Source organism: Centruroides sculpturatus, unplaced genomic scaffold (genome assembly GCF_000671375.1).
Source record: "Centruroides sculpturatus isolate CEXI.00-Female unplaced genomic scaffold, Cexi_2.0 scaffold57, whole genome shotgun sequence".
NCBI classification, from domain to species: Eukaryota; Metazoa; Arthropoda; class Arachnida; order Scorpiones; family Buthidae; genus Centruroides; species Centruroides sculpturatus.
Window position 1 is genome coordinate 616,754 of NW_019384382.1, and position 26,493 is coordinate 643,246.

The 26,493-nt window shown below is 30.4% G+C and overlaps 2 protein-coding genes across 2 annotated transcripts in view; one reads left to right on the plus strand and one right to left on the minus strand.

The window, feature by feature from the left end:
* Positions 1 to 2,679, plus strand: part of LOC111617939 (SWI/SNF-related matrix-associated actin-dependent regulator of chromatin subfamily A containing DEAD/H box 1-like) — a 10,624-nt gene extending 7,945 nt beyond the window's left edge. Inside the window, exons 7-8 of the mRNA XM_023359328.1 lie at positions 2,058 to 2,167; positions 2,238 to 2,679. Of these exons, the coding sequence (XP_023215096.1) occupies positions 2,058 to 2,167; positions 2,238 to 2,293 (166 nt within the window). The 3' untranslated portion in view covers positions 2,294 to 2,679. The remainder of the gene's footprint in view (positions 1 to 2,057; positions 2,168 to 2,237) is intronic.
* LOC111617938 (intraflagellar transport protein 88 homolog) lies at positions 2,617 to 21,194 on the minus strand. The gene is made up of 21 exons (XM_023359327.1): positions 20,955 to 21,194; positions 15,829 to 16,078; positions 15,408 to 15,468; positions 15,250 to 15,340; positions 13,563 to 13,667; positions 13,274 to 13,491; positions 8,861 to 9,095; positions 8,717 to 8,790; positions 8,561 to 8,647; positions 6,287 to 6,386; positions 6,140 to 6,223; positions 6,002 to 6,071; positions 5,826 to 5,942; positions 5,655 to 5,763; positions 3,908 to 3,946; positions 3,732 to 3,843; positions 3,531 to 3,646; positions 3,346 to 3,464; positions 3,014 to 3,111; positions 2,891 to 2,939; positions 2,617 to 2,815 (listed from the first exon to the last, which is right to left on the minus strand). Exons 1-21 carry the CDS (start codon positions 21,027 to 21,029, stop codon positions 2,712 to 2,714), a joined length of 2,313 nt encoding a protein of 770 aa, XP_023215095.1. The 5' UTR covers positions 21,030 to 21,194; the 3' UTR covers positions 2,617 to 2,711.
* Between the last annotated feature and the right edge of the window lie 5,299 nt (positions 21,195 to 26,493).

Here is a 26,493-nt window from a genome sequence, read left to right on the forward strand (position 1 = left end):
GATAATGTTTCTAAATATATTAATAGAAGTAACCTTAATAATATAGATCCGTTAAAAAAGACTGGTATTGTATGCAAAATAGAATGTAACTGTATGAACCCATGTAGTTATATAGGTGAAACTGGAAGGGTATTAGATGTAAGAATAAAGGAACACGAAGCGGCTATCAGATTGAGATATAAAAATTCGCCATGGTACGAACACACGGAAAACAATAAATGTAAAATTAATCGCAATAATATTAAAATTCTACACCATGAAAAGGACATATATAAACGTAAATTTAAAGAACACTTAGAAATTAAGAAAAACCAAAATAATTTAATAAATATTTCTGATGGGATGCAAATAGATTCAAGATGGTACAAAATGATAGAGGGTGCTATATAGTAGTAAAATAATAAAGTTATTGCGATTAATTTAAAAGTGGTATTCTAATGTATTGCTAGTTAGATTGAGTGTTCGTATGCTATTTATATTTTAAAGGTATGTAATATATTGGTTATTGTATACACTTGTTAAGTTTACAGTAATGTCATTATGTATAATGGTTTTTAGAAGAGATGTTATGCAAGCACTTCAAGTGCATTTTAAATGGAAAACAAATGGTTGGTGTTTAGATGTAGTGGTAGCCCATACACAACTTTTACTTTAAGAGTAAGTAAATAGTGATATTCTGTAATGTATTTATGTCATGTATTTGTTACTGTAACTTTTTATTGTTTTTTGAAAAAGTAGCACTGAAGAGGGGTTAGATGAGTATACTAACCCGAAATGCATATGTCATTTTTTAAAGAATAAAAGTGAGTTCCTAACTAAAAGTGCTGTGAGTCTGTCTACCAAAAAACCTTTTGGATTACAGAGACGAATTATATACATGTACACAAAACTTTTTATACTCGAAAAACTAAGCATTTTGCAGTCTGTCACAATGAAAAATTAAATGTTAGAGTAAAAATATTAATTTGCAAATTACTTTGCTATAAATATCACTGAGTACATAATTTTTCATGTAGAAAATATTAAAAAAAAGTTTAATATGTAGAAAAATAAGTCTATACTGCCATTTTACAAACTGCAAAGGATTGTTTCTTTCTCGCCTGTAAAAACACATTACTCCATTCATCCACTGTGAAAATTTGAGCAGTTTTTGACTTTTTCTCAATAACCCCAAAATCTCTATCATCAGGCAAAAATGTCCCAATATTATTTATAGTCAGCCATTTGATCTTTCTTGAATTCTTTAGAATCTGAATCCAAATTAACACAGTTTTGACAAAAATTGTAGTTTTATCTAGTTCCTGTTTCACTATGTTATCATGTGATGAGAATATGAGTCTGGAATTCAACATACTTTAGGAGACAGAATCTACTTTCTGAGAACTTTTAGATGCTGGTCTCATCCCAGATGTATAATACATATTGTTGGTCTCAGTTTCCATATCATGTACTGTACAGTATATGTTTCTCAACTAGTAAGTTTATGCCAATACTTTTAAAAAGGCAGTGTTTTCTAAAGATCAAAAGTAAGTCTGAGGGTACTACATCCTAGCCATATCAACTTTTCCCAAACCTGAAAATCCATTTTTCTGGAGTGCATTTTCAAGATAGTGAGGCTGCCTGTGATGCTTGCAACCCATATTTTTACACTCAGAACAAACACTTCCATTCCTTGAGAATCTATGTATTGCAGCACTGATGGAAAGTATGGACATTTTGGGGGACTATGTTGGAAAGTAATCCTAATTTATTTCTGCCACTGCCAGGTTGGGCTGAGGACTTTTGGTCCATCCCTCATATACAGATTTTGAAAACCAAAATAAAAGTAATTTGATACAATTCTAGAAAAAACTTAAAAGGCATTTTTTGTGAATATTTTGAATATATACATTTCAAAAATACATTTTATTTCCCAACTTTAGCGATTATCCCATCATGAACTATCTATATACATTTCAATGCAAACTGAGAATAAGGCACAGTTTAACATTGCACAATAACATAAATTACTTTTCTATTTATCATTATAATCATTGTTACTTATTAATTTGTTGTAGAGAAGTTCGGGTCATTAGAATGATTAGTGAAAAAACAATCGAAGAAAACATTCTTCGATGTGCTCAAGATAAACTGAAGCTAGAAAGAGATATTACTGCTGATAATGAAGGTAAATAAATTTCTATAAAATTTTAAAAATTAATAACAAATATTAATATTGCTATTTTTGTTTTTTGTAGAAAGTGAAGACCCAGTGAGTGTAGATAAATTATTACGATCTGCCTTAGGACTATAAAAAGATTATGGGGATCATTTGCCATCTATTATAATCACAACTGGGAGGGACCATTCTTATACCATGTTATTATAAACTGTTTTGAAGTTTCAACAAGTTGTACAAGCAAAAGTTTCTCTGGAAAAAAGAAATATTTCAGTGTTTCAATCAATGAAAGGAAGGATCTTTCAGATGAGATATTTTAAAACTTGTGTCTGTCTCATAAGCATGCAAAATTTAATCTTGTACACAAAGTGGTGACAAAATATAATTTATCTAGTATTGTAATTATCGTGAAGGTGGCATGTTTGGTTTGAGTATCATCTAAGGTAGCACTCATCTCAAATAATTCAATGAAGGTTTTATTTTATACTTTAAGAAAAAAATAAATAAATTTTGTCTCAGCACATTTTTTCATAGATACTAATCTAGATTGTCATTAATCTGGTAAAAGATCATTCACTTCTATGTCATCATCAAAACTAATTGCATTGCATTTTTTACTTGTGACTGAAGCGTTATCATTTGTTAGCTGCTTGGCATCTGTAAGAAGTTCTGTTACTCATTGATAGATTTAGTCTAAAATTAACTGTACAATTTGATTTTAGAGAAACATACCATTGATAAAAGTTAATTTCTGTTGAAATTGCTCATACATTTTCATATCCTATAAAATTAACAATTGCATAAATAAGCAGAAAATTAGTTCAAATTTTTAATAATATGAACATTTAGGCTTACTTCATATTTCCAGTTTTCTATCTTTCTTAACTTTGTTACATATTCATCAGCTTCTTCTAATCCTAAATCAGATGATATTCTAGCCAAAAATCTTAAAGCTGTAAGTATAAATTTATCAAATTTACACATATGCATAAATCCTTAATGTATTTGCAAGAATAAAACAAATAAGTTCAATATTCTGTTATTAAAAGTCTACTATTCTCTTCTATGAAGTACAGTTTTGGTAAGATAAAATTTGAATGTATTTTGAAAAATGCATTCTAATTTTTAAACATATTTAATTCTTGCAAATATAATGGGAGGATACTGAAACATTAATTTTAACATACATTCTATATTTTGAGGGAATTTTTCATGAGCATTCCTATAAATTTCTAGAGCTTCATTATAATTTCCATTTCTCCTATGACAACTTGCCATTAGTAAAAGCCATTTGGAATTATTCGATCTGGAATGACAATAACGAGGAATGATTTAAAGAATAGTTTTTTTGATAGAGATATTTTCAACTCACTCAATTCTTGAAGCTTCTCTGAAATATTCTATAGCTTTCTCATAAATCTGAATATCAACATAGTACACTCCCAGCCATCCTAGAATGTCTACGTTGGATGGAAAATAACGATAGGCCTATTTTTTATTAGATTACAAATGATTGATAAGAAACAGCTCACATTTTTTTTTGTTTGTTAATAAACTATAAGTAAATTTATACTTGTTCATAATGATGCAGAGCCTGTTGTCTGTCACCTTCAGCATCATACAAGAAACCAATTCTTGATAACAGTTGGGGTTCGGATGGTACTAGAGAAAGACACTTTTCATACCTAAACATAAAATTTTATTGTAGAATAAAATTTAATTCTTTATAATTAAAATAAATGTAATTACCATTTGATTGCATTATCAAAATTTCCAGTTAACTCATATCTTGACTCAAATTAAGTTCCTTTTTTTTGCTAATTCAAGAATTTTTAATTATTTAAAAAAAAAAAAAAAATGAAATTTGTAAGGCAGTAAATACTATGTTCACTCTTTATTAATCATAAACAATTCACTTTTGAAAAAATTTTAAAAATTAACAAAATAATCTTATTTTCATTATATTGTAGTAATGTGGTGGTGATCATATTTTTACTGTAATTCTGAGATACACCAGAATTACAGTAAAAGAAACAAATAAATATTGAATTATAAATTAAAGTTAAAATAAAGATAAGGTAAATACAGATAACTGAGTAATGCATTTAAAACAAAATTATTTATACTTAAATTGAACTCCTTGAGAAGAATGATGTATTATAACTGTATTAATATTATTATATTTCAAAATAAGAAGTACAGTAATAAGAAAACTGATTATTTTATTATTTATGTTTTTATATAATAAATGTTTGAATCTTTTGTTAAAAATATTAATTTAAATCAACTTGTTGGGGAGAAATGCCATTAACTATTAAATATATGTTTGTGAGGAATTATTACATGGCTGTGACATCCTAATTTTGTCTATTATGGGCAGTTGTAATTAGCAATGTATTGACTATCATGAGTGAAAAATGGAGGATGATTTTCTGACTAATAAATTGTATCTAAATCAGGTTTGAACTCAATCTCCCATGGAATGGGCTGACAACTGATCAACACTGTGTCACTGCTGACACATTCTAGGGTGGAAACTACGAAGATTTCATATTTTCATTTTCGTAAAGTGCAAAAATACAATCCAGTTATCTAAACATTGATTTGGAAAAAGTACACACTCAGACGAGCCAACAATGTACTGTACACAACCGAACCAACTCTGGCAATTGATGGTCTGGCACCATCTTTAATCCAGACAAAAGTACAGCTACCAGAGGGAACTTGAAATTACCGCGGCCGTCAGATTAGTTCTGGGCGGCCACAGATGGCGGTGTGTACAGGCACACTTACATCATTTTCACTACATTTTCTACTGGTAGAGATGAGAGTTGGTGTCAAACACCAGTCCTTATTGATTCAAGATCAAACAGAACTGTTGAAAAAAATGGACTATGGTGTTTCTGTGCTTAAGCTGCTGTTGAATTATTATTACATGTTACCATTTTTAGTCCGGAAATTCGGTAGTGTACCTGTAATAAAAATTTTTTAGAATTGATTTTATACTTCAAACATTTTAAATGAAAAAGCAAAAAATGGAAAAATTGTTTTTTCTACTGTGAATGCTACTAGGATTTAGAATGTTTTTATATACTCGTATGCACTGTACAGATAATAGGTTAACACAATTACTGGTATAAGATTTAAAAAATGTATACATGATTTTTCCCAAAAACATAAAAAGTTGTCATTTAATGTTGGCTATATTGCCAAATGTTAAAGCCAGTTGCGAGGCATGTAATTTGTGGATAATACAGGAGTTGGAACATAGTCCCCCATTCTTTACTCATGCTGGCTGATTTCACTACAATAAAAGCCAAATTAATGGGTTTAGTTGTGTCTAAACAGTCTAAATGTGCTAATGCCTCGTAAATCATTATCATTGACAAAAATTTTTAAATTTTGATATTTATATTGTTCTGTTTAAGTATGGTTTTTATAAATAGAAATTAAAACTATGGGATATATTATTATATTAGACAAAACTGAAGGATACATTTCGCCAATATGATATAGGACTTGTGGATGAATTTGAAGAGTAGCGTGAAATTTATTAAAGCATACAAGAGCATCAGAAAATATTCCAGATTTTTTGTAAGTTAACCCTAAAATAAGATGTAAATCAATTCAAAATAGTATATTTAACACTACTGCTGATTCTAATTACCTAAGTTGTACAGAGCTTCTAAGCAACTAGCATCACGGATGAATGCCGCAGTATAGAAACGTATAGCTTCATTGTAATGTTCTTTAGCCAGTAAGCAATTTCCCTTGTTAACTAAAGCTTTTAAGAAAGAAATGCGTCATTAAAAAGAAATATGTGAATTTAGAATATTTACATACCACCCGAATTATAATGGTTGGCCCTAATGGCTTCGTCTGCATAATATTCAGCATTTTTAATGTCTCCTTGCTGTAAGTAACATTTCAAATGAAACATCTGTATAATATAAATATTAATGAAATAAATTTATAAATTACCAGAAAATATATAAAAGAAAGATTGGTTGCAACTGTTTCAAGTATTCTAGGATCATTAAAAAGCAACTTTAACGTCTCAACAGCCTAAATAAAAATGAAACTGTCATTTATAGATAGATCAAAAGTATTTATCACTGCCAATTCTACCTGAGTGAATTTCCTTTTTTCTAAATACATTACAGCTTTATTAACTTCTAAATCTTTTGCCAGTTCGGAAAAGAAAGATAATTTTAACTGTTCAATACACCTGGAATTCATAATCCAAACAAATTATCAAATTTTAGTCAAATAAAAAATTCGCAAAATTATCAATTGCTAATTGCTATATTGATAATTATATATATATATAATCCATAAAATAATAAATAAATATATATATATTTATTTATGGATTATTTTATTATTATTATTATTATTATCATTATTATTAAATGCTAGTTGAAAGCCTGTGAATTTTATCGAATTAATAAGATGTCATTGAAGAATCGGCCGGCTTTACCATTAGACGAATTAGACGATCGCCTAGGGGCGTCAGTCTTACTCATAAACAAAGAAAAAAATAGATCGTTGGGTTGCAATTTGAAAAATTTGTAGACCTATAAATTCTCACTGTCCTCCATCTGTCTGTTCTTCCTTAATCTCGAGAACAGAGTTAGATACATGAAAGTCAAGATGAGATGTGGAAACCTTATAGACAGGAGGCCCGGCTAGCTATATACGAACTTTCGATGCAAACCAAAAGACACGTTATTTCAATTCAAAAATTTTTCCCTGAAAAGAGTTAGATAGATGACCGGCACGACTCCATTGCCAACAGAAAAGTATGATGTTCAGGGACAAGACACTACAATACTAATCTGAGGTGAAGACGCCATATATTTTAAATTAAAAATTGCAGTCCGGCATTGTGACGATGTCACAGTAAATAAATGTAGTTAATAAAAATTTCTAAAATGATCATAATGATATGTGGATATTTATAAAACAAAAATGTGAGTATGATTTATAAGACAATGTATAGGGGTGCCCAAATTTTCTTTGCCTAGGGGTGTTTGATGCCTGTGAAGAACAATTCGTCACCTATTTCTGGCAATGATTAAGAGGAAGAAAATGTCTTTTACGTTATTTTTACCATATGATTAGGCTAGACGTTTTATAAAAGCAAATCTAGACATTGCTAAACGAAAGAATATCCAGTATCTATCCGTCTACTGTACATATTTTTGATGATAGATAAGAAAAGTATTAGTCTTCCCTTCTCTGTATTGCTAAATACAGAGAAGTATTCCCTTCTCTGTATTCCCTTCTCTGCATGGAGATTTTAAATTAAAATTTAAACTTAACTTTAAATTTTAAATTAAAATTTAAACTTAAACTTAATCTATCATGGAGATTTTAAATTAAAATTTAAAATCTCCATGATAGATTTTAAATTAAAAACGAAACGAAAAGACGTTTATTCAGATATGGGAGTTTTTTTTCGTAAGTTTATGGTAACCGTTAATAATGTAATAGAAAGAATGCATCATATAATGGATAATCCAAAAAATTTTATATTGTTTTTATTGAATGATTCACTAAATCCGAATACTTTTCAATGACTTTTATTAAAACTTTAAACTTAGAAATTAGGGATTTTAATTTAAAATCTCCATGATAGATTTAAATTTAAAGGATATCCCTAATTTCTAAGTTTAAAGTTTTAATAAAAGTCATTCACTAAATCCGAATACTTTTAAATTAATACTCAAAAACAAAAATTCGACATTAATTAAAGTATAAAGCGTTCTGTAATAAAAACTGGCGTTAATCCGTCCAATTACCACTCACTTCTAAATTTGAGAAATTTCAAGTAAAAATAGATAACCCGAAACTACATTTCGTTGGATTAATCATTAATGTATAATTACAAAATCGAAGACGAACGGAAACTTTACCTAAATACAGTATTTTCAAAATTCCGAAAAAAGAGAACGATAATTGTAAAGCGTAGAACATAATGTAATAAAAAAAACTGCAAGGAAAAAAATGGCTGTCTTCCTCTGTCAAAAAGACTTTTTTTTTCTAGAATTTTATGGTAAATTTTCTTATCAGCATAAGGCCATGTTAGCATTTTAACGATAATTTATTTTCCATTTTTTGTTTGCTTTTTATTTTGTTCAAAAGCATCGAAGCAAATTACTATTATAACACACGCGAAAATTACCTCCAACAAAAAATATTTCCGTGAAAGAGAGAATATTTTTTTTATATTCACAAAAACCTAAGAGTACGAGCATTAAAAAATAATTGTATGATTTTATAATTATTAAATATAGAAACGACTTTTTCAGTTTATTTTAAAAAATGATATGCAAACTTAATGTTGACATTCCTAATAAGTTAATTTTAAATATCATCAGGTTATAAATGAAATCATACCATTCATATCCAGTAGAAAAATTCGAAGTTATGACGGGTGCAATTAATTTCGAAGCAATGAGTATGATAGATTCGGCTTCGTGTTTCCTAAAAAATAAAATATTTACATGTTCAGTATAAAATTTTAGCAGTTCACAAATATGATAATTTAATTACTTCTTCTGTTCGAGTTTTGCCAGAGTGTCATTTCGAATGGCTTCTGTTACTAAACAATGATTTTCGCCAATTTCCTGTAAATACGAAACAGAAATTAGGTTTTTGGTAAAGATGATAAGATTTTATTGAAATTATAAAATTTACCACATTAGAAGTACAATTATTCTCGTGACTCATATAACCGAGTTCGATATTGATCAACCGTTGGAAGCAATATTTCATTCCTTTCTGATCTCTGAGAGAATAATAGCAGAGAAGCAAGTTTAAACAAGTCTTGAAATCGGGTTTCTCGTTCATGATATATGCGTATGAGGTTATTGCTTCGGCAAAGAGACCCATTTGAACAAATGTAAGTCCTATATTTTTCATTATTTTTATTCTTATAACAAAGTGAAAAATAATTATCAAATGTTAATAAATAATATTAAACTGCACATATCTATCTATTTACGTGTCTAAGAAGAATGAAATTACAATCTTCTTAAGCAACATGCATCATAAAAATGGAATGTGAACGTATAGAAGATAGAAAGCATCAATTTTGGCAGCACACAAAAGGAGAAAATTGATATAGCGAATAGAAATTATTCATTTATATACACAGTAACACTCTTAAAAGCGATCATTTTAAATAATTATTATTCTAAACACGTGTATTTTTATTTATTAAACTGAATTAATGTAAATAAAAGTAAAAAAAAACAGCATTCCTTTCGATAACGTGGATAGAATTACATAACATAAAATTTTCTCTGATTCTCTTCGATTACTTTAGTGAGGATCATTTTTTTTAAAATTGTCTTTAAAAAGACAAATTTACCTGTTTTATCGATATCGATGTTGCATTGGCCTCCTCTTCTCCCGAGTAACAACATAAACTGTTGTTTCCACTACTTTATGGCTGATCGGATTTTATCTTCAGATACTGGGTAATATATCTTCTATTGTTTATACAGTTGGAATCGAATGATACAAATAGATTTCCTTCATATAATTCTAATTTGTTATCTGTATAATTGTTTAGTGAATTAAATTGGGTGAACATTCTGTAAATTTGATCATTTCTGCGCGTTTTCAGACTTCACGTAATTTGTACATCAGTTAGAAATGCATTTAGATGCGGTTGAAAATTGCAGATGCACTAAATTGTCTAGGATATTGGTTCTTGATTGGAATTATAATTTGATAATTAAATTCTATATTATTCATATTGTATTACACGATGAGAATTATATTGTTTCGTTGTAAACACATAGAAAATTATAAATATTGTATTAAACGTATGCATATTTTTAAAGGAAACATTTTAAAGGAATTTAGAACTTTTTATAAAAGTATTTTGAATATATTTCAATAAATATTTGAAGAATTTGCTTGTATATCTATATGAAAAGTTAGATCGATTATACAATTTACTATAATATTAAACATTATTCTGTATTTTATTTAAAATTTAGCAATTTAGCATATATTTAGCAATTTTTATACAAAATATACAGTAAAATTTCATCCTAATATCAAAAAATGCTAATATTTAAACTGTAAATATTGCTACAAGTTCAGCAAAAATATATTTACTTTAAAAAATCAAATATTTTAAAAATATTGAACTTAAAATAGAAACAAAATTTTCAAATTTAATTTAAATTATGTATCGAATGTTAATAAAATCAACATTGTATTTAAATAATTCTACAAAATTTCACGCATCGATAAAAATTTAACTTTTTAAATTACTTTTTATACAAAGTTATGTTATAAATGTTAATATCTTATAGTTCATTTCAAGTTTACCTTTATTTTGACGTGGCAGTAAGCATGTCTCTGTTATCTGTACAGTTATATTGGGAATAGTTTACTACTGATAGAAATACCAAACCTATAGAAGGATACTTTAGCATCCAAAGACATCTAAACCAGATGGATCTACAGAAACATTAAACAAAGAACAACTTGGCTTTTCAGGAAAAACTGAGCAGATCTAGAGAGAGAGAGGCCAAACAAAGAAGGATACTTTCGCTCTCCAAGAACATCTAAACTGGATAGCTCAACAGAGAGAGACCAGATAAAGAAGAATAGGCCTACTTTGGCTCTCCAGAAACATCTAAACTGGGCAGCTCAACAGAGAGAGATCAGAGAAAGGAGGATACAGGAAATCCTTGTTAATTCGAACTCGGATAGTTCGAAATCCCGTTAGTTCGTAATTGTACTATTTATCCCGGCCGCGGATATAGAGTTTTACATAGTAAAGAATTTGATTAGTTCGAAATACGGCTACTTCGTAATTCGAAGTGAAAATTCTGTCCGAATTGCGATATGCCTATGTTAACTGGTTCGTTTAGATCGAAATACTGTACCTCCATGCTGTAACGATAGACCTAGAACAACTATAATCTGGTCAATATGACTTTGCTTTTACGGTAACACATTTTCGAGTGTTATCTTACATTAGGGCTACCCTTTTTTCTCTTACTTCATAAAATACGCTGGGTTTCGAGATGACAAGATTGAGCTACAAATGGCAGATTGAGATATTTGTAGGACTCTAAGCTATTTTATTTGATATGTTGTAATTGTCAATCTATTTATTTGAATTTTGTGTAAATTATAAGAAAGCCATATTTAAAAGCCCAGTAGTCAAGCTGTTATCTACGACCCTGTTTGTTCTCCAATGATTATCGTCGACCTTGTTTGTTNTATTTTTATTCTTAGGAGGAAAAAAATTTATATAATATATATCATATTTATAATATTGACAAAACGTACGAGAAAACTTAATATACATGAGTAGAGTGAAAAAGAATAGTAACAAACAAGCTTTATTTACAAATGAAATCAACGTTCCTATCTCTCCTGCCAGAGTATTCCAATTATGTGGAAGGTGGCAAATGCTATCGGCAGATTCTTTTTTATTTACAAGTTTTTCATTTATTCATTCATCAAACACCGCATGAGGAAACCGCTGTCTTCATTCCTTGATTTTAGCAGGGTTATTAGGTAAACTGGTGGTTACAGAAATATTCTCTCGTGTTAGGGCGCCACTGTTCCATTCTTTATGGTCTCGTGTGCATTCTGTTCTTTGCATGCTTTCTACTGTAAAATGTTCGAAATACAGTACTAGAAGAAAACTTAGAATTTTACCCAGGGGCGTACAAACGGGGGAGCTCATGGGTCAATGTGCCCACCCAGTTATTTTTCCCGGTCAGAAAAAATAAGGCCAGTCGCAAATTTGGTTTTTTAGGGGGAAATTCCTCTCTGTAATTAGACAATAAATAAAATTAAATCAGCAAGAGATTTTTGTAAAATACAATAGTGTCAGCGAGTAGTTTGAACCAACAAATATTAGAAACAGGTTCTGTTAGGTACCACCAGTTAGTTTGCAAGTATTCCTCTTTCAACAATAGTGTTGCCATTATTTTTCACTCACCCATATATTTTATAATTTTTTCATTTTTACTGTATTATTTCCTCCATCTTTTTTTTCATTTTTGACTGTCTGCTCTGTGGGCGCTAATGTAAGAGACTTTCGTTTGACCCATCGCGCTTTCGGACTGACCAACAATGGAGCCACGTCCATGTAGTGAGACGAGGCCCAACGTATTTTGGACAAATCGCTCATGAAAACTTCCTGGGATTGTTTGCTTGGATTGTGGGCCTAAAGCGCCGCGGCGCACACTGGAAACCCTGCCCTAATACACAAACTTCACTGCAAAATTTCAGAAATTTTCGACAAAAGGCGTAGGAGCTATTAAGCTTTAGAGAGAGTGAACAAAATCGTGCCTTCCGCACATACATTAACATCCATAAATACAAGGAAAAAAACCCGAATTTTTTACATTTCTCGACGTTTGAAGTTTCCCTGAATCCAAAAATGTAAAAATCTGGGGTGGGCAATTTTTGACCGATCACATACTTTTCCTCTGTTATATATAAGAGTCGGGAAAGTAAAATTAATGTGCTAATAATGTAAGAATAAAATAAAATTTTTCAGATGTTTAAATAATAATTGTTATAATGTATAAAAATGGTTTTTCTCACATCTGGTCCTCTTTGAAAATTGTCACCGCACGTCGCTGATATATTAAATTATAAATCACACTACTGTATATTTATCGAATAGAATCACTTATGAAAAAATTTGTTCTTACACATAATTTTAAAGGCTAATATTATCAGTAACACTGAAAGGCAATAAATAATTATTTATTTCAATTATCATCTATTAAGTTAATATTTTATAGCCTTTTTGGTATATTATTAAATTCAATATAAAATCTTTTAATCAATTATTCATTCTGTTTTGAATATTAACGAAATCACAAATTACTTAGTGAAATTGTTAAAGCTTTCGCGACATAGATTAATTTTCCATGACATCATCTTTACTGTAGAAAATTTGAAAGCTTTCCTCAAATACATATTTGTATTTTACATGTATATTCGTATATAAATGTTGCTTTAAATTTTGCCATGCTCCTTGTAAAGAGAATTCAAATAAAATTATAAAATTCAAGTAAAAGTACATAACTTTAAAATTGATTCAAAAAGTTTTCTTACTTTAAACTTTGATAGATAGTTGGAACTTGATCCAACGCCATCCTGTATGATTTGATAGCTTTTGGATAATTATTTTGTTTATAATATATATTTCCGATGTTAACTCTTAAATAAGTGGAATTTGGAGAAGGGACGGTACGGATGAGAAGTCTGTACGTTTTAAGAGCATCCGGATAATTCTCATTTAGCATATACTGATTAGCCAAATTTGACAATACCTGAAAAGTTGTTCCTTGATTAAACGTTGATAAGATTTCGTCGAAAAACAACTATCACTTTCGATACTTACACATTGTGTCAAAACCATATCTTTAGACACGTTTACAATCAGTTGTTCTCTATAACGATCAAGATGTTGGTCTTTCATTGCAGCTTCTTTTGCTTTGTCCAGAGCCTTTTCAATAAATTGAAATGCATAAAATAATTTCAATTTTATGTAATACAGTTAGTAAATGTAATTAATTTTTCTAATACAATATACGAATGATAAAAATTGGTAAATATTAAAATTTCATTAATCAACAAGAATAAAATCCATTCCCTTATGCCAAAATGTCACTATTTTAATTAATACTTTGATGCATTGGCTTAAACAAATAAATTCTGGCATTTATATAGTAAACAAAATAAATATTTTCCACCAGAGTATTAGAACCCAGATAAAATAAATATTTTATCTGGGTTCTAACTACATGAACAAATAGAATTTTGTGTAGTCTATCGTTTCCTATTTAATTAATCTATGTGTGTTTCGTACAAATAACTTATACTAATTCAGATTGACCATACAAAAGCGGAATGGAGGAGCCGCAGTTGATAAATACAGGGCTCTCTCTTATTAAAATTTCGAGAGACATAAAAATAGAGTCAAGAAATACAGATGAGCATTATTAGTGATATTGATTTGGTTGTGTAAAAAATAATACATAAATGTCTCTAAAAAATTTTATTTTCTAATATCTAATAACAATAAATTTTTATTACAATACGATATCAGATTTAATAGTTAGGTTAATGTAGAAGGTCTCCTAGAGTCAAACCAAAAGTATTTTTCAGATGAACTTATTTTATTTACGTCATTTTGTTTAACTTCTGGTCTGGTGATCGCAATTTTATCATAAAACTTATCACATTCAAAGTCGCAGTTTTGTTTTATAATTAGCATTGCTTTCGTGGTTTCAATATTTAATTTCGATCACACAGAATTTATAAGCGAAAATATTCTTTCTAAAGAAACTGTAGTTCCTGAAATACAAAGGATTAAATTATTAAAATCTTGGAATTCGAGATCCTTTTCATGAATTTCATTAAAAATTTTAACCCATCTGTCAGCTACGTTGAGTTTTTCTTCATTCTATTTCTTCAAGTTTATGAGTGTTATTGTCTTCTACTAGCGCCTATTGCTCGAATTGTCGAATTCATCTGTTTCCGTTTATATAATATGCTCCTTAAATTCGTTCAAAATCTATTCTGTAAGCTACATTTTATGCCAGTTCTTCCTCGGCAGTAGTCATTCAAATTTATGACCCGTATCAATAAAGAATAAATATTTTCTAACAAATCACGAGTTCGGAATACAATATATAAACGTGTTTCATATATAAATAGAAAGCTATGTTTTGATTTTCAAAAAACGGGACAAAAGTAAAAATTTTACTAAAACGACGGGACGGCCGAAACGTAACAAGCCAAACGATATTGTCCCGGTCAAAACAGTATGGTCAGCCTATGCTAACTTCATATGAGAAAAAATTGGTCTATCTATCTAATTTTGTTTTCCTGTCTGAAGTTAATTAAACCAGTTATAAATAAATGTTAATTAAATTTTGTCATTTTACAGTAAAATATTTAATTATTCGAATTATAATTGTTATTCCAAATCAAAGCAGAAAAAGAAAATGATATTGCTAAATCTAAGAACTAAAAATATATACATACATATTTTAACTTCGTATAACAGTAAAAAATCTACTTACTGTTTTCAAATCGCCTTCAGCAGAAACTATGCAACTTTCTTCTATTAACTTCTCTATTTCTTTTTCAAGCTGTTTTATGTATTCCTGAGGACTAATAACAAGCGTGAATTTTCGTGTATTAAAAAATTATGAAAGGATATCTGTGCAAATTTCATTACCTTTGCTCATCTTTTACTGCAGAAAAATCCGATTTTCCAAGCTTTAACTGCGACAGCATTGCTAAGAATTATGAAAAATAAATAATACTGTAATATAATCATACGCAAGAGAGTATGAAAAAACGTTGGCTTAAGGGAGCAAAGGAACTGATTTTCCCGAAATTTTATACATATGAAAAACACAAGTACAATTTTGTTTTTAATTTGCTATCAATGATAATTTATTAATGTTCTTGCTTTCTCTGTCTGTTCTTGATATGTTCTCGCTTTTCCCGAATTTTTTCCACAGTTTTGCGTGAATTTGGGAAAGCAGTTGCCCCTGCCCTGACTCGTACTTTTTTGGTAATATCAATCCGAACGAATGCTGATATAATAATAACAAACTAGAGAAAGAAATCTAATAATGCTAGTAGTCTATTACCTTTATTTCGAAATGGAGTAGGCCTATATCCTGCTGCAGTTCTTGGAGTCATAGGTTTAGACAAATTAGTTGTAGGTTCAGAAGGATATTTTCCCATGTTTAACACGGAAGAAGCCATCTGATCTGGGGTCATTGGTCGTATGCCTGTATTCTTATTACTGGAAAATGTCCTGTAATTTATAATAGGGGTCGCTTCCGAAGAAGGCTCGATCCTAAGTGTTGTGGTCTTTAACGGATTTCTTTCATATTCCTATTTAAACAGTATATTAAAATATATTATGTACATAATCTTTCGTACTCGTACAAATAGGAATAATTAGCTATAATTAAATATAGCTTAAATTAAATTAATAATAACTGTAATTAAATACTGTATAGACAATTTTTACTTTATTTTTTCAGAGCAGTAGATCAGAAATTATACAGTATAAAGCTACTAAAATTAATCAAAAGAAATTTGTGGATAATAAATATACTAAAATATTATTTTAATTTACTTGTTCTATTTTAAGTAAATTAATTAATACCAAATTATTTTTTTATAAGCCAATACGTAATCAAAATTTTTTAAGACCAATAAATTTTAATATTTATCTGTTAAAAATATCATTACATTGTAGTTTCTAACACCATTTAAACGAATAATTGTGAAAAATACCGAAAACTTTGCAAGAAATAATTTAAAATGTTCAAAATTTTGAAAAACATTAGTTATAAATTAGCATTTAAATTGCAAATTTAGAGAAAGATTTCGAAAATTTGAGAAAGGATTGCACTATTAAACGAGGTTCCGCATTTATCTCGGGTGAATCTAAATGAATGAACTACTTTTCTTACACTGTAATTCGTAAATGAAAGTTTAAAACGATAATTTAGGTTATTTCAAAATGATTTATTTCTGTTAGCTTTTACCATTTAACATTAATACGAGATAAACCATTCATATTAAAACATAACTATAATAATACACATTTTTATTCTTAAAACTATTGTAAGTACAGTAGAATTTCGTTTTCATGGATCACTGGGACTCAATGGATCAATCCGTTGTATCACGAATAACGGATTTCTAACACGCCCAGGAAAGCATCGGTTATTCGAAAAATTTCCGTTTTTTTAACCTTTACGTATAAGAAAAACCTACCTGTGGTTGGGAAATTTATGTTTTTTTTAAATAAAACAATAATACATGCTTTATTTAGAAACCTTTGTTTTTTTGTTTTAAAACAGTTTTATATTACATTATAAAATACTGTTTTAAAACAATGTTTTAAATTTAAAAAAGAATGTTTTATTACATAAACTTAGTAAATAAACTTTTGCTGACTTGTGAACTAAACGTGAGCATGGGAATGGGAATTTTTCTCACTCTCATGGGTCATAAAAGCACGTGACATGCGGCTTTTATCACTAAGAGGAGATTTCCTGATAGCACATGCCAGTTAATACTGTTAGCAATACAGCTAATGTAATATTACTTGGATGGAAAAAACATTATTATTATTATCGTTACTTCTTAAGTAAAAAATGAATGAGTGCAGAAGAAGGGTTTATAATATCTGGAACCAGTACAAACTAATTTCTGGAAATTCAGGAAAACCGGCATGCAGGTGCAATTCAAAATACAGTATGTAGGAAAGAAAAAATTGGATTAGTCGCTAGTACGAAAAAATGTATTGAAGATAACCATCTACAGGATGATATACAGGAATTGCAACATTTTGAACCATTATAAGTTTAAAAATTTTCTATAGCTTGCTATAAAGTTTTCCTGGGTCATAACTCAATTGAATCTATATAGATAGTATTTAGTTCTTCGCCCGAGTTATCTCCATAGCATTACGAAAAAAAAAAAAAAAAACAGTCCTTTTCCAAAAATGTATTGGCTAATACATATATATTGTTATCTATGATCTATGAAAATTTTATTAATTACTTTTGCAGCGAAAGTTTTTTATGACATTACTTTTATAGTGTTCAAAATGACTTGCAACAACTTGGGATCACTGGAGTCACGCAAGCAGCCAAAGACAGATTTCATATGGCTATCACAGACTACCAACTTTTAGCAAATCTTCTGGACCCAATATACCAGAATGTATATTGGGTCCAGACAGAGCTCACAGACAGTACCGGGCCCCCCTCTCCCACAAGAAATAGAGCGCACAAAAAATATAAAACAATAAATAAAACAAAACTAAATAATATGAAAAACTAAAACAGATCTTAATTTTTTATTAATAAAAAATATTTAATCACTGTAAAAAAGAAATAAAAAATGTAAATTATCGGAAGAATCTTATTTGCAAATCTTTTGCTGCACTAACTCTGTGCCATGCTTACTACCGCTAGTCCGTTTTAAAATACTTACGCATTTTAAAACAGACACTATGTCTTCAGTTTTAAAATATTTGGCAAAATCTAGCCCATTTCTGCAACACATGTTTACAGAGTCTGTGTTAACTAATATCACTCCTCTTATATGGTGGCAATCATTACTTGACAGAATTGATGAACATGTTTTAAAATTAGTTACACAGCTGCACACAGCAGTGGCTTCTTCAGCGGGAATTGAAAGAATTTTCTCTACCTATGGACTTGTTCATTTAAAACTTAAAAATTGACTTGGACAGGAAATGACAGCAAAGCTTGTTAAAGTTTTCAAGCACTTAACAAACACTACTGAGCGTTGTACATTTCTGAAAATAAGAAATTCTTCAAGCTGCAGAAGCCACTGCTGTCAATCCTGTTTTGGTATTTGTACTGTACATGAAAATCTTAAAAATACCATTGTATAAGGAAATATTTAAAAATGCTATATGTTATATTAAATAAAACTTTCTGTACATTCTTGAATCATACACTGAAATTTTTCTGTTCTTTTTTTTCTTTTCCTATTTTACTAGATCAAGTATTTTATTTCCAAAAAAACCATGTTTTTAAATATTTTAAAACATTTATTTTAAAAAAATGTTTTAAATCCGATGCCTATGTTTTAAAGCATGTTTTAATAAATGTTTTAAAACATCTTTTTTAAATCATGCCAACCCTGCCTGTAACTTACTTGAAATTATTCAGTTTCTTAAGAATAAAGAATTCTATTCTTTATTCTATAGAAACACATATGTTACGAGATTGTATATTATGCTGTACTGTACGACAAAGCTGTTCGAAACTGTATGTATTCTAAACACAAAAAAAAGGCAAAGTATGTTCATTAGCACTTTACTTGACTTCACGAGTGCTAAAAACTCGTCCATCTTGATTTGTTTTCATGCCACTTTTCTGCTTATTGAATATAACAACCGCTTAATATTAGCAATGTCATGTAGTATACATTGCTAATATTAGGCGGAAATTCGAAATCTGTTCGTTATGCGACACTCGTCAGGAAGGTCTTTACGACTTGAAAAGACTCGAGAACATCGCTAAATTTCGTCATTACACTTGGACCAGCATCAGAACATTGGGCGACTCCTCCTTAATTGTATCAGCTTGCTGAATCTCTTCGTACAATTCTTCGATTGTACAGAACATATCCCAGATATAACAAGTGCATCATCGAACTCTACAAATTCCTGGAAACAGCCAAATATTAACTAAACATTGAAAAAATACGAAGTTTATAATAGATACGGTTAGAAAAAAATCCGTTATTCCGAATTACGGATACACTAAAAGCGGGTCAAATTGTTAATACATTAATTTGGAGGGACCTGGGGAAAACATTCGTTATTCCGAGAAATTCATTGTTCCCGAGCTGTTAAAATGAGATTCTACTATACATTATATTAGTATATAGTAGAATCTTTATTTGTTAGCTTCATATTACTGTATTTGGAAGAGCTCGAGCAATTCAGTTAATCTCAACCAGTTTGCTAAAATGTTTCCGCAATTTAACGAAAATTCTTATAATTTTTTTAAATGATGCGCTTGTTTCTTGCAATGTTTCCATTAAACGAGGTTTTACTGTAACAGAAACTATGAAGTAAAGACATACGAATAGGCTCTACTGTATTTAAAAAGCGTTCAACATATGTTTAAAGTAGCACATTTAAGTTATGATCACGATCTGTAATAATGTATAATGAACCTATATCAGTTTTTTTCTGGTATACTGGCTGCAAGGACCCGCTTCGCTGGGTTTTTATTTGTTCGTACATTTGTATGTAATATAGTTTTTGTTTTTTATATATAAAAGACTGTTTTTCTAAATAATCTAGAATCTAGCTGCAAGGACCCGCTTCGCTGGGTTTTTATTTGTGGGCAAAAAGTAACGATAGTGAAGATTAAGATTATAGCCAATCTTACCCGTTTTCACAGAATGCAAGAAATAAGTCCTCTGTTTCTAGACTAATTAGAGACCTGGTCCCGATTCTATTTCTGAACGTCTCCTGTTCACGTCCAGTCAAACGAACTATTTTCAACGTTTCTGGAACGTTTACAATCGTTCTATAATCGAACCAATATTCGAATTTTATGTTCGAATTAAATTCGAACAAACTCGAACATTGTTCGAATTAAATTCGGACAAATTCGAACAAATTCGAACATAACATTCGAAATAGAAAACCATTTTCAACCACTTTCAGCCCCATATCTCGCGCACCCTTATAGCTATCGAGACGCAACCCCCATAGTGCACGAATGGAGGCTTGGGGCTACCACCACATACAAACAGCATTCATGTGCGATGTGTAATTTTTGTGGAAAAGTGAAATATAGGGACACACACGTCCATTTTTATATATATAGATATAGATATAGATTTAGGCTTACCAGGTAAAAAATTATAAAAGAACAAATTGTTCCGGAAAGGAGTTGAATTTGTTTCAGTTTGTTTCATTACGGATGTGTTTCAACAGGCTTGAAATAAAAGCATAATAATTTAATGAAATAAATATTTTACTACATAAAGAAATTATCATTCGGAGTTTGTTAATGTTAACATCAAAAAGAGAAAACATTTTTAAAAATCAAAATGAAGACGTATTCAAAATGGAGGCTACGGGTACATCGTTTTTAAAATAAACCTATCGAGATTTTCTACTTGAAATTACAATAAACATAAATTTTGAAATCGTATTATTTGCAAAATGACACGTTTAAATATACAAATAACTTACATTTTTCGTTAAACGATCGTAATCATTGTATCCAGAATACAAATCGTCGTCTTTTGCTGAATGAATATCTTCCATTTTCTTTGACCAAACTAAGAAAAGTCTAAGCGTCCAAATCCATCATGGCGTCATTAGAATTATTATTTTTTTTTTTTTTTAACTTTCCGCTAAATAAATAGCTATTAAATGATATTAAGCAACTGATATTTAATAATATAAATTGAAATCGGCAAACGTACTTGACAAAAAATATTATTATAAAATATTAAAATTGGTGATTGGCAACGTTACATTGATATACGTGATTCGAAAATCAGTGTGTTGATATTTTAGTGTTAGGGACATTACTTTTTCTAATGAAAAATAGATTTTAAATTAGAACTGTTACTATTAACTCAACGAATATTAATATAGAATAATATATTGCTTTTTGTCCTTGATTCTATTTAACACTCAGTCTAAATAAATAGACACATGCACATCCGGGCTTATCACACCAGTGAATGAGATTAATTCACAAATTCTTTAATGAGTTATAACATAAAACTCTACAATAAACTATGGCTCTTTTAACGTGTACATAATAAAGAACACTCAAAATGCATTTCAGACACAATAAATAGTCCCTCTTCAGTTGGTGTTCATACATCAATATACACGACGGCCGGATGGCCGAGCGGTGAAGATGGAGCCTACCGCTCTGGGGAATCCGGAATCGAATCCGGACGGGTCGAAAAATTTCCAGGAATTTTTCGGGGGTGGTCCAACCGGATATATCGATCCCCGTCTCTCACCACCCGGCCGCTCCATTGTGGGTCTGGCCGAACCCATAATGAGCCTGCTACAAGAGACTCTCTTAGTGCCCATAGGGCGAAAAGAGTTTAAACAAAAGTCAATACTGTATACATTATAAAATACATTACCGTTAAAAAACGTTGTAAACATGACGACTTCATAAATATCACAGATGATATCTCATAAGTGTAATGGTTTCACAATCATCTTTTCTTAGTCTTGAAACACTGATACAAATTACCAAAATTACTATTTCTATAATTAAAGTACTATTAATGTAAAGCGAGGGACATATACTCACAATAGAAACTTCGGCTGAATTGACAAAAACATTTTATAACATAAATGAAATACTGCGCAGGTACAACGCACTCTAATTTGTATATTTATTCACTTCAATTGTTACCAACTATTACGTCATTACTTATTAATTTATTTTTTTTATACCATCCTACATCTAATCATACTCCCAAATTGTCATTAATTCTTTACAATCAGTTAAAATACTTTTTAAATTCTTGCAGTGTTTTAATAGCGTTTCTGTTTTTAAATTATATATATTATATAAGAATTGAAAATAGTTGCTACGGTGACTAGTTGTTCAAATCTAGCATCTAATGCATTTAGTGATTGATCCATTGTAAAAACTATCTTATATTTTTCTTTGGGTTCTTCGATCCGTTCATCCCGTGCTTTGTATGAGATTCTTTCTTCTTAAGTGGTGTTGTGGTATTGTTAATTCAAAAGTAGTCTCAGCGTCAATTTCGTCAGCCAGTTCTCTTACATCAACAATAGTTATTATTCAAGGACTTATCCGATCGAAGATCCTTATGAAATTATTTGCAGTTTTGTAAAAGATCAAGTGCAGATGCTAGATCAAAATCTTTTGTTTGCATCAGCTTGCTTATTGGATTAATACAGTTTTTAATATTTATAATAATCTTACAGATAATAATATTTTATACCAAATAACTATTGAACACAAAAACTTAAACAGTTTAATACGATTTTATAAACCCGAAGCTTCGTCTCTTGTTAAATTATCAATTTCCTGGTTTTTATAAATGCTTAGCAAAGTGTCATATACATCTCCCATATGAAAGCGCTTTAAGGCTTCTATCTTACTCTTCCATCTAGTATCAAACTCAATGTTTCAAATTTAATCCGTGAAGATGTTTTAAAAGTATTGCCCATCGAAAAGTAGATGCCGAAAAAATAAATATATTTTTGGACCATATTGAAGAAATTGGCGGCATTCGAGAATACTTTTGTCATATCATTAACCAATAGATTGAGAGAGTGGCTACTACACGCAACGTAGAATGCTCGCGAATTTAAATTTTTAATTCTACATTGTTTGAGGCTCTGGACAGGTCCGAACCCTCACTAAAATTCGCGTTAAAATAATTGTTTTAGAGAAAATAATATATTAGTTAGAAATACATTTTTTATATGAAAACGCGACGCTAACTTTTAAACAATAGAAGAATGTAAGTCCGTCGACCATTTCCGGTTGGAGATCGAATTAAACTTCGATTTTGACCTCTCCCGCGCCCCCGAAAGGTTTCGAATTGTCATCAGGTGACGACGGGAGACCAATCGGAAAGGGGAATCTGAGAGAAAACAGATAAAACCCCGGAAATTCGAGGACGCGACGGCTTCTTCTCCCGAAAGTTCCAAGTGACGGATCTGTTGTTGTGTGTGTGTCTCGCACCCATCTTCGTCTCCATCTCCCGACCTCGGATCGACATCTTTCCATCAACGGAAGTCGACCGCATCGTCCCGGAGTCGTCGAGACGTGATGGAATGGTTCATTCGCGAACAAGGGACACTCCTTCAAAATGGGACTATCTTGGAAAGGAGAGGAAGACCCAGAGGCCGCAGCCGCCGCAGAACTTCCAAGATCGCGGAAATCTTGTAAGCTTCTTTCGTGTTTAATAAACGGTTGTGTTGTTTGTAAACGAAGCATCTATCTCTGACTCAACTGCTTCCACATATCGTTGATTGTTACCGCTCGGCAGTCCAAACGGCAAGGGAGACGATGACGATACATATCACCTATTATCGTTCGTCGCGAGTTTTTAAATCTCCCCCCTCGGCCCCCACAATTGCATCTTGCTCTATCGTCCCTCATAGTGGACCGGTTGTCATATCCCTGCCCTGTAATATCCTGCAAATTTAAATCCAAATCATTAAGTTCTCCAATAATAATTCCAGACATTTGTTTCCCTGTGGACGTTTCAACTGGAGAAAGCCCAAAAAGCTTTCATTAATTTCTATTTCAAACTCATTGGAATGAGATTTATTACTTGAAACATATCTGATTACAGGAGACATTTGCTAACGTCAGGAGAGCAATCTAAAATTATGGAATAGTATTTGCCTTTATTTCAATACAATGGTATTTTATACTTTTATGCAGCAGGTCTATTATCTCGTTTTGTATATTTTTCCCAAAATAGTGAGCTTTAGTCTCCTTTCTCTTGAGCACTCTACTCACGTGTTCTTCCATAGTGAGATCAAATTCAGATAGCAGCTATTTTTAAAAAGTTACCGTTATTAAGCTCAAACAATTTTTCGCTTATACCTTGAAAGCCAGACAATTTTTACAAAACATTTTAATGATTGCTACAATTCTTAGAAGCATCTCGTACCAATGGTTTGTTTCAGCATTAATAATTCTTTGAGCAGCCTCATCGATAGTTTTACAACACTTTAACCTTTTATCTCAGGTTTAACCATGATTTTTGGATCTGAATATGATTTTTAAAAATTTTATGATCTTTTAAAATTTCAACGAGGTGCTTCCAACTTTTAAAACTCTTTTCAAAGAGAACTGATCACACAGCCGAAAATTTTGCAGCAAAAGCAGTATATGTAGTTTTCTGCTATAGAGTACACTAGCCAGTCTCTTACAACTTATTCTTCATTGCAAAAAATTCGCATATAATAATCTGCGCTAAATTTTCGACCAGTGTCAACGGAAGGAAATTTGTAATTATACAATGGCTTAGATGGTCCTTGCCTTACTAAAAATCTTTCGGCATCACCTAAAATTCTTGGCCACAATGCTGGATCTGTACTTAAAGTTCGTAGGGCGCTTTCCGTAGGTGCCAGATTGATGCCAATTTTTATAGTACTTTCATTTATTGGCAGAGTGGTGCCAGTTCCAGTTATCAATAGTTTAGAAATATTGTCCATTTGTCAATATCATCCATTTGTTATCATCACTTTCTGACGTGTTTTCTTTTATAACCAAATTTGATGTTGGATTCTGAGTCGTCTTTTGTCTTGGTACTACCACTGTTTTTATACTCTGTAATAATTCTTTAAAGCGCCAGCTTGTTTTTTTCTTTGAGCTTTCTTTTCCATCCTTCGTCTTTTGTACTGGTAACAAGACAGTTTTCTTTGTCCGTCAAACATTCTGAAATATCTTAAATTAAACAATGTAAAATATAACATAATAATAATAATAATAACTAAAAATAAAGATTTATCCTTCCTAAAAAAAGCTAAAACCGTAAGTATCACACAATATAAGAAATATTTGATTTGATAACGCAAAACGTTGACCAAATAAAGAAATAAATAATTAACAAAATCGGGACTATTTAGACATAGAACCATCCTTTAATTAATTAATTAATTAATTAACAAATAGCAGACGTTGATGTTATTTTATATTTAAGAAATAAAAATTATTTCCTAGACCCTAAAATTACGTCACTTTTATCGACGAGTAAGGGCTGTTTCACACTATGACCGACTGGACAGACTGGCGGTTTAGATTTATCCAATCTACGTCGAAGTTAGAAAATGGCGGAAAGTATAGATTTCCCGGAAGCTTTAATAAACGAAGTCAGAACATATCGGTGACTTTATGATATTCGGCGAGCCGATTATAATGACAACATAAAAAAAAATAATTCCTGGACGGAGATTTTCAAGAAACTAAACGTTGTAGGTATGTGATTGACTAATCTAATAATGACGCGATATATCTAAGTGCATGATCGCTTTCCATGACGGCCATGTTTTCTGTTTTATTTAAAAAACTTACCATGATTGCCTAGTGTATTGATCTATAACACGCGTTTTGATTGGTCCTCATGAGTCGGCCACCGACATATAATCGTACAGTACTTAGTGTGAATGCTTTTACTACTAGTCGGTCCGATTATAAAATCGGTCGGTTCGGTCCAGTCGGTCATAGTGTGAAACAGTCCTAACCCCGTCTTAAACAGACCTCTCGGTAAAAATATTGTTTTTCCCTGTTCTATAAACTTTTATTGCTTAAAACGCATAGAGAATTTAACAAAATATCTTTGAATTTATAATTAAATTAAGAATTAATTAAATTAAATAATAAATTTAGAATAATTTTAAAAAATTGTATCTATCAAACTAAACAGCTTAATATATTTACAGGTGTACAGTACATACAGTACTTCCATTTAAAAATTAACAAATCACACTAAACTATAAATTATCAAATATTTTTCTATAAATTCAAACAGCTTCCACATAATATAAAATCTTGCATTTGTTATCATGCCGACGTATTAGCATGAATAATGCTATTGTGTAATGAAACCGTACGTTTATAATTAATTAAAGGTAATAAACAAGTCGATGCATCGTATTCCTTCCTATTCCTGTTTCAAACAAGTGTATGCAGCACCCTGGTGTGTTGTTCTATATTGTGCGTGACTTAGATACCTATTTTTTTTTTGTTAATTAACGAAAC